Genomic DNA, 13,181 nt, shown 5'->3' on the forward strand with positions numbered 1-13,181 from the left:
TACTGCGAGCAAATGGAAGATCATCTAGCTGTCGTTGCTGGGAGTTCAGGGACTAAGTCTGATCTCTGTTATGCTGGTGTTAATCTACTGTCTCCAGATTTGCACCAGCATAGCCCTGGTTCAAAGCTGGCATGCAGGCCCTGATTGAGCAAAGCATTCAGCAAAGCACGGAAGCAGGTGACTTCAGTGGGACTTAAGCGTGTGCTCTAAGTGTTTTGCTGAATTTGGACCGGAATGATTAGATCTGGAGCCAGTGATCTACAACAAAGCAATTCCTGGGGAGTTCTCTGGCTTGTCTGAGAGGGCTTCTTGGCTTTAGTTACCACCTTTTGGCTACGTGGGCACCCGTTTGTTCAGGGCCCCTCCTGCAGCTGTGGCCAGATGGATCAGCCCAGGGTCTGATACCCTTGATCTGAATAGAATAAGACAATGGTTTTGTCCCAGGCTCAATAGCATTGTTTTGGACCAGAGCATGCATACAAAATAACATCAGCCAATAAACATCTGCTGCAGCATCTGCCGACAAGGGCATGTGATGCCCTTCATAACATCACCATGGGACTGTCGCAAAACAGCTGGTTCTCAGACTGATTCCAGCTGTGACGTGCTGAAGTGGTTATTTTCTGATAAATGTAGATGCAAATCAGTCTTGACTATTCTAGACTTCTGCCTGGCTTGGGTGGCTTTGCATTACGTTGGGGCTATGGGAGCCGAATCCATGTATCTCGCATGTTGGGGTCAGTCTGGAGCCCTCAGTATTAGCCTAAAAATATTTGCATGTTTCTGTAGCACCTTGAACTGATCAGACTTACACCAGTGGGAATCGGATGTCTGGGCTGTGTTATCTTTCAGGTGTGTAGAAACGTAGGGAGTACATGTGGTGTGTCTGGAAAGCTGTTTAAAGTGTGTGCCTAAGTGAGACAAAGCATGCACACGATACCTCTCGGTGTATGTAATCCTTTAAAGATGTGTCCTAATCTTGGAAAACATCTCCACTCTTCAAAGCCAGGGGTTCTGTAACCCTGATTTAAAATTGCAGCTTCTGTTTGCTTCCCCACTCCAGGGATTCTAGGTGTAGAAGGTTTGACCGCCCCCTTTGCGTGAGCAGGCCAAGTATTAAAAGTATACAAGGCCCTGCTCACCAGGCCCTCCAGGGTCATTAAGAGCTGTAAAAGAAATGCAAGTGTTACAAAACAATCAGGGTAAGTGACCATGCAGGGAAAGTGCCCAGTGGTATGAACTTTAAGATTAGAGCGCTCATCTTTGTCCTATCATCTCAGATACCAGGATTTCATCTAGTAAATATCACCTATTTTTTTTTTAACTGGGTCATCTTTTTGATTAGTGTAATGTAATGAATAAAATCGCACAGCATTTCTCTCTGTCTTCCCTTCCTGGCTCGACTTCCTGAGGTCCAATCTCGCAGCTGAATAATTGTTGCAGTACCTCTCCCACTGCTGGCTGTGCCGTGGGATCAGACGCAGCTGATGAGCGTTATGCTGTGTTGGTATAGCCTTCACCCTGCTGTCCCACTCACTGAGCTTTTCCTAAACACCTCCTTTCTCCGGCACCAGCAAAAATCCATTCTTTTAATCTCTTCTTGTTCCTACACTTGTACTGTTGGGTAACGAGTCCCAGCTCAGCTCTGGCAAGGAGGAGAGAATCCACTGGTTGACTTCAGTCCTTATTGTTTAGGTTCGCAAAGCTCAAGGAGAGTTTGGAACAAAATAACTGTTCTGTTGCGTGGCTGGTATTCCTGTGCCTCGAGGTGGGAGTGCTGTGAAGTGCATGAAATACTCAGCCAGTGCTGCACTGGTGAGCTCAGTGCAGGGGAGTGATCTGTTTGCTCAAGCTGTGTGCTTTTCTGTGGAAAAGGGCCAAGGCCATGCTGCTTGTGGCGCATCTGCGCCTTGCATGGAAACAGCAAGCTGTGTGTATCAGCAGCAGAAAGGGAGCGTAGGCTCAGCCAACTGAACAGCAGCGTATCGGGGTAAGTGTGCTATTTATGGAGACTGGAACATGTGTTTTCTTGGGTTTGCTGCACTTTTTGTCGGTGATGTGACTTGTTTGGTATTAACAAATGGCAGATTAGTATTTGCCCATTGTTCATACATTTAAATAGCCAGGTTATCTCTGCCCAGCAGGTACAGTTTTAATGCTAGGAAATGTCGCCACCAGGGCAGGTAAATATTGATATGTGTGAATCTATATACTTAATATTAGTGCTTATGCAACAGCTGCTTTGCTGGAGAGACCTGACCACAGGCAGCTCAGTACAGCAGGTCTGACTTTGTGTCCGCCAAAGCTTTTTCTGCTGTTCAGTCCCTCTGTGCTTTCGGCTGAAGAGGCACAAGGTTGCTTAGCTGCAAAGAGGCCTCCAGAAGTGCGATGAAGTGGAGACCTTCTCTTCCTGTTGTGGTGGTGGCACATTGTGATCTGCGTACAGTCTTATTGTAACTGAACAGCAGGAGCCCCTGGCGTGGTCATACTGGTACAGGACAGGGGCACTAGAAGTTCTGTTGACAGATGCTATGGCATCAAACATCAGACATTGTAAACAAGATGATTTCCCTTGGTTGGGGGTGGTTAATATCATCTTAGATAATTAACATGGAGAGCGTTTTGCAGAACCAATAGTCTTGGTCCTGTTTATGCTGACGGTTTTAATTTTTGCATCTCAGGACTGTGAAAACCATCAATGTCTGTTTTATTTTTCTTTGTAGACAGTCAGCTTGGCAGGGCTGCAATGCTAGCATTGCAAACACGATAGGGCATTTTTGTTCAAAACTAACTGGATTAGAAGAAAAAGTCATGGTAAAAATTACTAGCATCTGTGGGGTTTTCTTAGTTTTTATAAAATCAAAACTTCAAGCCACATCTTAAAATGGAGGGTGTTTATTGAAGGGTTGAGTTTTGAAGTGGAGACCTGTAATGTTTTTATTGCCAGGTGCAACTGGAAATCTCACAGTGACACACACAATTTGTGGTATGTTTATTGTTGTGGAGATTAGCACACAGCGGGTGAAATCTGGGCCCCATTTCAGTCAGAGGTAAAACTCCCAGTGTGCTTTTCACGTCTCATCCCTATGTAGCTGAGGTAACTGGTGTGTTGGCAATGTGATTGCTCGTTAATGCAATTATTCCCCAAAGGGGAAGCAACCTGTAATACAGCTAGCAGTTGCTTGAAGTGCTACCACATTTTGTATCGTATTGAAGGTCATGTGCTTTGCACCATGTCCTGTATTAATCCAGGCAATAAAGTGTTAACTTGCACGCACATGAGTTCAACTGGAGTGAATCTGACTCCTGAGTTGCTGTCTGTTTAGAAGCCTGTGGCATTATTGCAAAGTGTAAGTGGTTTAATGCTCTTTGAGCCCTGCCCAGATTGTACAGGCAGCCTGACTACAAAGCTGCTAGTTTCTAGGCTGGTCAGACCTCAGAGCAGTAAGGTAATCCACAGGGGTACTTTGCAGTTCTTCAGTGTGAAGCATAAGTTGTGCTTTGTCCCATTGCTTACCTACACAACAGAGTGGGAATTCTGCAATTGATACAAAGAAGAAAAGGTCTACTGGATATGGATACTTACTTGTGATCTCTGAAACAGCTGGTGATTTGGGTGGATTTTTACTGTAGCCAACCTGGCTTGGTTCTCCTAGCCCTGGTCCTTCCTTGCTAGCATCTAGCTGAGGATAGGCAAGTCTGACTATCCCGCTGGAGACGTGTGTGGGGGAATGGAGATGGAGAGGGGTCACAGCTTCTTGCTCAGACATTTTTTGACTATAGAAAGGGCATATGTTCCTGGCTGCGTGAGATGAACTATGAGACAAGTGACGATGCAGTAATGACATGAAACACCTGACAGTGCTCCAGCTCGTTACCTTTGGGGTCTCTGTTTCCCATGCCATTCTACAGGGTGACGTGCAGCCTTCTGAGCTTGCTCTGAGTCACCCCGTGAATTATCTAGGTAGGTTGAGCAAGTGTGATTCCGTGCTTCTTCCTGTCCTTCCGCAGCCATTATGCTGCCTCTCATGTGGCATTGCTCTGTAGGAGCAGAAGACGACATACTCCCAGCTGCTGAACCAGGGACGATAAACGTGAAAGCTGTAGGTTTTGGCCAGTGGAAATGAGCGTGACTGCCCTGCTTACGTGCATCATTGTGAGTCTTCCCAGGTGATGAGGGTAGATGTACCCTCTGTGCCCACCTCTGAAAATGCAGGCTACAGACCTTGCAGACTACATTGGCTTCTCTATAGGCCTAGATGTCTGTCTTTCCATCCCTCTCATACGGGGCCTATCTAGGTTAGACGTGAGAAGCGGGCTGATTCCAATGCAGAGGGAAATATTCTCTCCCCACTTAAGCAATGGACATTCCACAAACTCTAGTGAAAGTTCCCACATGTAGCCTCCCTGCTTCCCTGGTGCGGGGTGCCTTCGGCTGTGCTGTGCACGGGGCATCGCTAGGCACACATGTCATGTTTACTTTGATTTACCACTTAGAGCAGTCTGTGGCTTTTCTGCCAGCCCTACTGGGATGCGAAGGTGAATTCCCTGTCAGTCACTGGCACCCAAAGCCGAGCATAAATGCTGAACCCAGAACTTGCTGCTATCAAGCAGCTAGCACAAGGAGCCCGCGCAGGCACTACTGCTTTGCAGTTCAACCTCAACTGTTAATATGCATAGCAGTGAAGACCCTGCCTTCCAGAGTGCTGGTGCGCTCTGCAGCATGCTTGGTCTGTGAGCAGATTCCACACCTGCTGTGCAGTTCTTCTTCCAAGGATTGCACCCCGGAATGCACTCGCCCCAAGATTTATATCTCGCTTTAAAACTCCTTTAGGGTTTAGAAGTTTACAGCAAATGATTGCAAACTCTCTTCCCATATTTAGTCCAAATAGTCCATATTTCCAGTGAGAACGTGGACCCATGAGACAGGACTCCTGATTGTTCAGTTCCCCTCTCTCTGCCTCAGCTTATGTGTCAGTAAAATGGGGTGATGATATTCACCTTCTTCACCAGGTGGGGGGAGTTGTGAAGCCTAACTAATATTTGCACAGAGCTTTGAGCTCACCTGATGGGAAGTGCCACTCTACGTACACTATATACTGTCCAGATAACACCTCCCTCCCCCCTTGGGTCTCTGCAGCAGCTGGGATCAAGCTAACCGTCCCCAGATGCAAACATCTGCACACACATTCTCAGGGGAAGCCCCTTGACTCTGCTGGTCTGATAGAGCAGGAGTATATTGCATTGAAGGTGTAGTGCAAAGTTGGGAGGATCCAGATGGAGTCAGAGAGTGGGGTTTTTTTGTTTGAACACTGTTTATAAAATCCAGTGCATTAAATGAAGCGTGCACTCCCTGAGCTACTGGCATCAGGCATATTTTGTAAATTAAAAAATAAATGGACCCGATAACTCTTAAGTGCCAAGTGGTTTTCGCTTCAGCAGGAACTGCAAAAACCTACCGGCACTTTTACAGCATTTTGCTGGGGATCCAGGAGAGCAAACAGCTACGCGCTCTCGCTCTGAAACTGCTGCTTGGGGAATGTCTCGTGTCGTCTGGCTGAGAGCACTTGGATGATAGACAAGCTTGGTGAAAAGACTTGGGAGCTTTTATTGACTGTAGACAATGTACTTTGATCAAGAGTCTTTCAATGTTTTTCTTTCTTGTCCCAGCTGGAATCAAAACTATATAGATCAAGCCAGGAGGGACATAGAGCCAGCAGCTGTTCACATTTCCTCCCCTCTCATTGATTACCCTGGTGTTCCTGAAATGTTAGAAAACCAGTTCAAGCTTAAATCACTTCTTATGAAAGAGTTTGTCTGTATGCTTCCCTGGGCCAAAGCAACAAGGTTTTGCAATATGATAAGCGAGCCCCTGTGTATAAAATCCTCAGCATCCACAAAGCACAGACTTCTGATGAGAGCTGTAGGTGAAAGCAAGTAAATTACAGCTGGAGAAAGCTGTTCAGTGCAGCATGTTCACCTGTTAGCCAACCTACCATCTTGATTAAATACATTTCCTTATGTAGATCAGCTTAAAGCCTCAATTGTTTTTTTGCCCAGAACATCTACAGGCCTATAGCAGCTGTTGAAGACAAATAATTTCCTCCCCTGGAGCAGCAGAGAGACTAGAGTTAACTAGTATTGTATCTGTGTGGATGCATTGGTCTGGAATTAAACAGTGATCACTGATTATGGAATGATCTGCAGTTCATCGCTGGCTATTCCATTGGAAGGCTGTAATGGGTACACAGAGATGGTCTGGCATGTACAGGGTTTGTGTCTAAAGCGATCACATGCTGGTGTTTTGAGCGGCAGCCAACGTTCATTTTGTGGAAGGACAAAGAGGCCATGATTCTTGCAGCACAGATCAGTGTGGCAAGAAAGTTTGGCGTAGATGGTTTTCCTGGCTTCATGCTTTTAGGACCATCAAAATGCAACTTACTCAGTCGTGCAGAATCTGTCACCAGCCCTTTACTGGCCTTGGGCAATAAGAGTCCAGGCACAAAAACAGAATGCATGTCTCCTGCATGGCAGGGCAGAGCATTAGCCTCCTGGGCCTGCCCATTTCCAGCTTCAGGTCCCGGCTCTCCAATGCGCTGCTCTGAGGAGTGAGTTTCTCCTGAGACCTTGAGTCTTGCTGTGCAAAGGTACATGAGCGCTGCCCTTGGTTAGTGCCCTGATGTGTTCAGACCACGAGCCAGGCTCTGCCCTTGGATCTGAATGCTGAAGCTCTGCTCCCATGTTCTGTCGTCTGCTGCTGAGAGCAGTACATGGAGCTGGGCTCTGAGCAGAGCCCTGGGCTGTGCTCACTCTAGGCAGGTGTTGGTTAATGACTGACTTAGTGTTTGGTGCTGTTTTCTTTTCTTACAGGTGTGATTCCTCCGGCCTTCTCTCCAGTTTCCTGCCATGGCTGATACTATCTTTGGCAACGGCAGTGATCAGTGGGTGTGTCCCAATGACCGGCAGCTGGCGCTGAGAGCCAAGTGAGTGCTTCCTGCTGTTCCCCCTCTCTCTGTTAACAGCAGTGGCCACAGAGCGTGATCTCTTACAGCGTTTACTCTTGCCCCCAGGCTGATTCTCAGGCTGTGGGTCTGGGGCAGAAGGGACGGTGCTAGTTGCCTGTGAGGCAAGGCCCCTGGATCTCAGAGCATCCAAACTGCAAAGACAAAGCCTGTAAGTGGGGAGGAAGGATTTCCCAGTGGTTAGAGCAGTGGTCTGGGGCTTGGGAGCCCTGGGTTCAATTCCTGGCTCTCCCACAAGCTTCCTGTGTATTCTGAGGCAAGCGAGAGGGGTGTTGTAAGGATACATACATTAAAGGCTATCCGGCACTCAGATGCTACGGTGCATATAAGTACCCACATAGATAGGCCAAAACCCAGTTTATTATTGGCCATGCGAGAGGAAACCAATGGAACACCCCCCCCCCCCCACACACACAATCCATCCATCCATCCATCCATCCAAACTGGCTTCCCTTGCCAGGCCTGCGAGGTTTTTCCTTCACCAGACTGACTTCCACCCTGCCCAGGCCTGGTCCACACACAAACTGGAACTGTTTTATGTTCTCCCCATGCAAGTCTGAGTGTGGGATTAGCACATGAAAACCAGAGCCATTCAGTGGACATAGGACACTTCCATTCTGAACAGCTGCTGCCCACGGACACACTTGCAGCCAAGTAGGTAATGGGGCGGATCAAAACCCAGTTAGTTACTTTCTTTCTGGTTTGTGGGTAGCCCAAGCCCTAGCTCTCATTCCAGACCTTGGAGGGGGTTCCCAGCCTGCTCTGCTCATGATAGGGTCATGCCCTGTCTCTTTGCCTGATCTAAAGACTAGGGGAGAGCTGGGTCTCTCCACACCCACGGCTGTGGCTGCTTTTCAGACCCGGCTTGGGCAGGAGTAGGAGGGGAGAGGTCTCTCCTGCTCCCCGTGAGACCTGAGCTTCCTCGGAGTTGGTGGCTTTGCTCCTGTGCTGAGGAGGGCAGGTGCATAATAACATCCTGCATCGCTGCTATCGCTCCTCCCTGCCTAAAGGGATTGAACATGCTCTAAAATCTGAAACTGATACACAAGCTGTGCAATGATCAGTGTGTCACTGCAGTGCAGCCCCCACCCCAACCCTTTGGGCCAAACGTGGACCAGCTGGTGGCTTGCCCGCCCCACTGAGAGCAGTACCTACCTGCCCCAGCCAGTCTCCCATCCAAGTAATGACCTGACCTTGCTTAGCTTGTGAAATCTGCCAGGACCCCTAGTGCTGCCCTGCTCCAGGTGTTATAGTGTCAATGCAGCTGCCTTGTGGAGGCCAGCTATGTCATTTGGCTTCCCTGAGGGCAGCCACAGGAATCGCTGCTCGGATGCCTCTTGAGGCGCAGCCCTGTGCTTGGATGCTGTCTGGAGTTTCCTTCCTGCGCAATAGCTTGCAACCCCCACCCTCCTTTGAGTTCCCACCACTGACCCTATATTTAATAAGCAAAGTTGGTGGATGCAAAAGCCAGTCCTAGCAGCGCCCCATCTATAATTCATGGCCTCCCCCAGCTGGTGCCTGCTCTTTTGTTTGGAGGCACATGTCATTTGATCTTGTTTTGTCCCTCAAGTCAGATTGCTGGTGGGGAGGTGGGATAAGTCAGTGGCTTGAATTGTATTTGTTCTAGCTGCTTTCCTCTGGCAGCAGCCTGCGCCTTGTTGCCCCCAGTCTTGCTCCCAGCTGAACCTCCTGAGGGTCAGCTTCAAATGGCTTAAAAATGTAACAGTGCCCAGCTGGACAGGACTGTGGCTGTAAGCGTTGTATGGGCGGGACAGAGCCTCCTGTAGTCTCTGCTGTGGAGCTCCCCTTAGGGTCGGCTATCTGGCACTGAGCCGCATGTTATCATGGGACTCTGTGCTGCTCGAGCATATCTAAGGTCATTTAGTGGTCTCAGAACCCTTTACTGAGATGCTGGTGAGTTAGGCCTGTAAGCCTGTGAGGGGTAGGAGAATTAAATCATTGGACAGAGAGGAGGGACAGTGACATCCCCCAGGTCACCCCGCAGGTCAGTGGCTGAGCTGGGGATGAACTCCCAGGCCTGTGGTTCCAAAAGTGCCTAATAATGTTGGATGCCCAGCATGAGATGCCTTAAAGGGGCCTGTCAGCGTGTGTGTGTGGCAGGGGCACTCAGCGCTTCTGGAAATCAGGATCCTCTAAGAAAGTGGCTCTCAACCTTTCCAGACTACTGTACCACTTTCAGGAGCCTGATTTGTCTTGTGTACCCCCAAGTTTCACCTCACGTAAAAACCACTTGCTTACAAAATCAGACATAAAAATACAAAAGTGTCACAGCACACTATTACTGAACAATTGCTGACTTTCTGATTTTTACCCTATAGTTATAAAATAAATCAATTGGAATATAAATATTGTACTTACATTTCAGTGAATAGTACAGGTTGAACCTCTCTAATCCGGCACTCCCTGCTACAGCATCCCCCACTCCTCCTTCCTGCACCTCTGGAGACCCGCTGGCACTCTGCATTGACCTCCTGTGGGTCGGCAAATTCTCTGGTTTGACACCAGTCAGGTCCCAAGGGTGCCAGACTAGAGAGGTTCAGCCTGTATATAGAGCAGTGTAAACAATCATTGTCTGTATGAAATTTTAGTTTGTACTGACTTCGCTAGGGCTTTTTCTGTAGCCTGTTGTAAAACTAGGCAAATATCTAGATGAGTTGATGTGCCCCCAGGAGACCTCTGTGTACCCCTAAGGTTACGCATACCCCTGGTTGAGAACCACTGCTCTAAGGTGTCTTGGGGCAGTGGAAAATGGAGGTATTTAAAATCACTGGTCATCTTGGAAAGTTCAGGCCCAGACCCCTGCTTTAACCACTAGACAATGCTTCCTTCTCCTGCTGACACCCCACCTGGGGTAATGACACTCAGGTGTAAAATAAAAACTAGACCTGCTCAAAAGAAGGGGAATCCAAGGGTGGGAGGAGTTAGGTTAGTGGCAGGAGATCGGTTCTCAGCCCTGTGGGGAAGGTGAAGTGCAGGACGTGAAACAGTCGTGTCAATAGATTCCTGCTTGGGACCCAGCATCTCTGCAGGCAAGTCGATGGCTGTGGTTTTCTAGGCTCCCAGACTCAGCACCTGGGCGTGGCAGAGGCTTTCTGTGCTGTTCCAGCCTTCAGTGTGACACTGCCCACCCTGCAGGCTCCAAACTGGCTGGTCGGTGCACACAAACCAGACTGACAAGCAGAGGAAAACGCAGGTGCTGAACCCGAAGGAGCTGGAGGTCATCCTGGAGGTCATCCGGAGGGCAGAGAAGCTGGACCTTGTTGAGCAGCAACGAATCGGGTACGGTCGCCCCTCCCAGCTAAGGACTTGCTGTTTATTTCTCCCTGGAGGAGGGCATAGGATCCATCCTAGGAGGGTGGCTCTCCGGTCCTGCTGTGGTCCAATCACCACACAGGCTGAGCATCAGTTCGGTCAGTGGCTCCCTCACCCAGTCTGTCTAGCTTTGGTTTGGGCTGGGCGAAAGGCAGGACAGGGGCTCTCTTCTCACTCCCATACTTGGGTATTGTCTAGACCAGTAGTTTGCTCTGACTACAGCCACTGGGGCAACACCTCGTGTAGCTGGGGGGTGAGCTTGGCCTGGCTACGTTAGCCACACGCATGGCTCTGGCCAAAGCCTTAGGAACCAGACTGAACTGCACAGCTGCCGTTGGGGCTGCAGTCAGAACTCCCGGGTGACCGTCTCTGGCTGCCCAGGAATTCTCTGGGGTTGTTTGCTCGGAGCAGTGAGTGTGGAGTGTTCTGGCTGGCTGACTCCTTGGGAACGGTTTGTTAGCCGGAGTCATTAATTCACTGGCACCATCCTCGTCTGTCGGTATCTTCGCCGCGCCATGTTTCATTTGACTTTTGGCTAAGCTGAAGGACTGGCCTGGCAGACGGGACAGTGTTAACCCTGCACCTGACTGTATCAAAGCATGCGAGTCGCCCAGCAGGAAGCCACTGGGGGCTTGTTGTTAAAGGGTGAGGAGAAAGGAAGACCCCTGGATTAGGCACAGCTTGTGCAAAATTCCCCCAACGCCCCAGAACCTTTCCCTGGAAACTGACGTGCCCGGACCTCGGGGAGGCTGCTATTTAGTGCTAGCCATGGTGGTGTTTTGTGAGAGTGTGGTGTAAGCCCCATCATATGTGAAAGCTACTGTGCAACCATCAGATGGTAACCACTCCCTCTTGGCTGGTGAGCTAAGGGTGGAAAGCCCTAGGTCCCTCTGAGCACCAGCCCCTTGCTTGTTAAAGCCCTCGCTGAAGTTCTTCTACTAACTCTTTAAAGTTCTGTTATGTGGAGGCCATGGGTCACAAAATCAGCAGCGATGGCTCCTTATGGCTCTGCTGTCTGGCCCAATCTCCTCACTATAAGGTGTGCACCCCTTCCAAACAGACCTTGCTTTCCCATCGGTGCCTAGCTTGCTTTATGAGGCTCTGGTCCTAATGAGAACGTAGGTGGGTAAAAAATGGCCTTGCCTTTTCTCCCTTAGTGCACCCACATGCGCGGCTGCTGCTGGTTTCTGCCTTTGATAAACTGCATTATTATTGTTTTGCTCCATGTATAAATAGAAGCAGTGCTGGTGAGCTAGCGCCATAATCCTAGCTCTGTACGCCATCCACGTTCTGTAGTCAAGTTGACAGCCCCTGCATTCCCACTCCAGCTGCTGTGGAACCCTCACAAGCAGACTTTTGCTTTTTTTGCATGGAAAGCAGCCTATTTATTAATGCAAAGGCTCGCTGGTGTTCTCCATCCCGCTTGGGGTCCTGTGGCCTCAGAGTTTGGGCTTCCCACCTCAGAGCCAAGCATAGGGTGGTGTCTCCATAGCTTGCACCCTGCACTGGCAGCCCATGGTAATGTCCTAGAACCTGAGCTGTTGCCACTGGGGATTACCCAGCTTCCTCTGTGCCCTTCATTTTGGGCTGGGTTGTTTTCCTGTAGGAGCCCTGCTTTCTGACATACGCATTTGAAGCCCATCTGGGTCCCAAAGGCGCGAAGCCTTTGCTCTGTGCTGCAAGCTGAAGGCCATACAACCCGTGTGAAGCTACCCTATTAGCCACCCTTCGTTAGAATGCTGAAACATCCCCTGCATGCACTGTGAACATAACTTCTCTGCTCTGCACTCACGGGTCGAGCCAGGGATATAACATGGCTGTCCCCGGTTTGATTATATTATGTTAGCTGGGTGTTGTTATTCCCATTTTGCAGGTGGGTAAACCGAGTCACGAGGATTAAATGATTTGCTCAAAGCCTCACGAAGAGTGGTGTGGGGCCAGGAACAGAACCCAGGTGTCCAGATCTAACCACTAGCCCATGCTCCTCCCTACAGAGTCTGCTTCACTGCAGTAATTCCAAAGTCGTCATCTCTAATCTCTGCTCCCCTACAGGCGCCTGGTGGAGCGGCTGGAAAACATGAGGAAGAACGTGATGGGGAATGGGCTGTCTCAGTGCTTACTCTGTGGTGAGCTGCTGGGGCTGCTGGGGACCACATCAGTCTTCTGTCAGGACTGCAAAAAGGTGAGCTTCCTGGCATCTTGTTTTCCGATAAATACCCAGGAGGCTAATCCAGCTCGGGTTCATCTTGCGGGGGTGAGGGTGGTAGTTGATTGAATAGCGTTTAACTGTGGGGTGCTTTGTCATAAAAACCCAAAGTATCTGGTCCCTGCCCAGTCCTTAATATCTCTCATTTCCCTCAAGATCCCAAAAGAGCTTTACAAGCCCTGTGTCTAGAACCCCAATGAACTGCAGCTACATCTGGGGTGGAAGATATCAGTTAGGTAAACAGTGGGGGGAGGGGGCAGCAATTATGCTCAATGGGGAACTCTCACAGCAAACTCCATGCGCCTCATTATCGAGGTCTCATCCGAACGTCCGCCCTGTAACTGCAAGGTGCTCAGTTTCTCTACTTCAAATCCATCCATTTTGGAACTACAGCTATTTCAGGGCTAATATGTAGTCCCCTGAGCCATCCCCCTGGCTGGTACATGGTTAAACCTTTGCTGCAAGCTTACAGCATGTTGCTGTCCCAGTGACATCCATGGTGTTGAAATAGATGGTGGGCTTCAGTTTGCAGGGTTTTTGCTGCAGTGCAATACTTGGATGGGAGACCACTGCTTGTCCGGACTCCAGCAACCAAGGGGTTAAGCCGGAGAGCTGTGGAG

The 13,181-nt window shown here is 49.4% G+C and overlaps 1 protein-coding gene across 8 annotated transcripts in view; it reads left to right on the forward strand.

The window, feature by feature from the left end:
• RPH3AL (rabphilin 3A like (without C2 domains)) overlaps positions 1-13,181 on the forward strand; it is a 126,794-nt gene that overhangs the window by 27,820 nt on the left and 85,793 nt on the right. For 7 of the 8 annotated variants that reach the window (XM_043531322.1, XM_043531319.1, XM_043531321.1 and 4 more), the window contains exons 2-4: positions 6,871-6,983; positions 10,179-10,322; positions 12,408-12,537. In XM_043531322.1, the coding sequence (XP_043387257.1) occupies positions 6,907-6,983; positions 10,179-10,322; positions 12,408-12,537 (351 nt within the window). In that variant the 5' untranslated portion in view covers positions 6,871-6,906. Of the gene's footprint in view, positions 1-1,883; positions 1,991-6,870; positions 6,984-10,178; positions 10,323-12,407; positions 12,538-13,181 lie in introns of those variants that run through there. The other variant, XM_037880621.2, reaches the window with a different exon arrangement.

The sequence above is a fragment of the Chelonia mydas genome, chromosome 17 (genome assembly GCF_015237465.2).
Source record: "Chelonia mydas isolate rCheMyd1 chromosome 17, rCheMyd1.pri.v2, whole genome shotgun sequence".
NCBI lineage: Eukaryota > Metazoa > Chordata > Testudines > Cheloniidae > Chelonia > Chelonia mydas.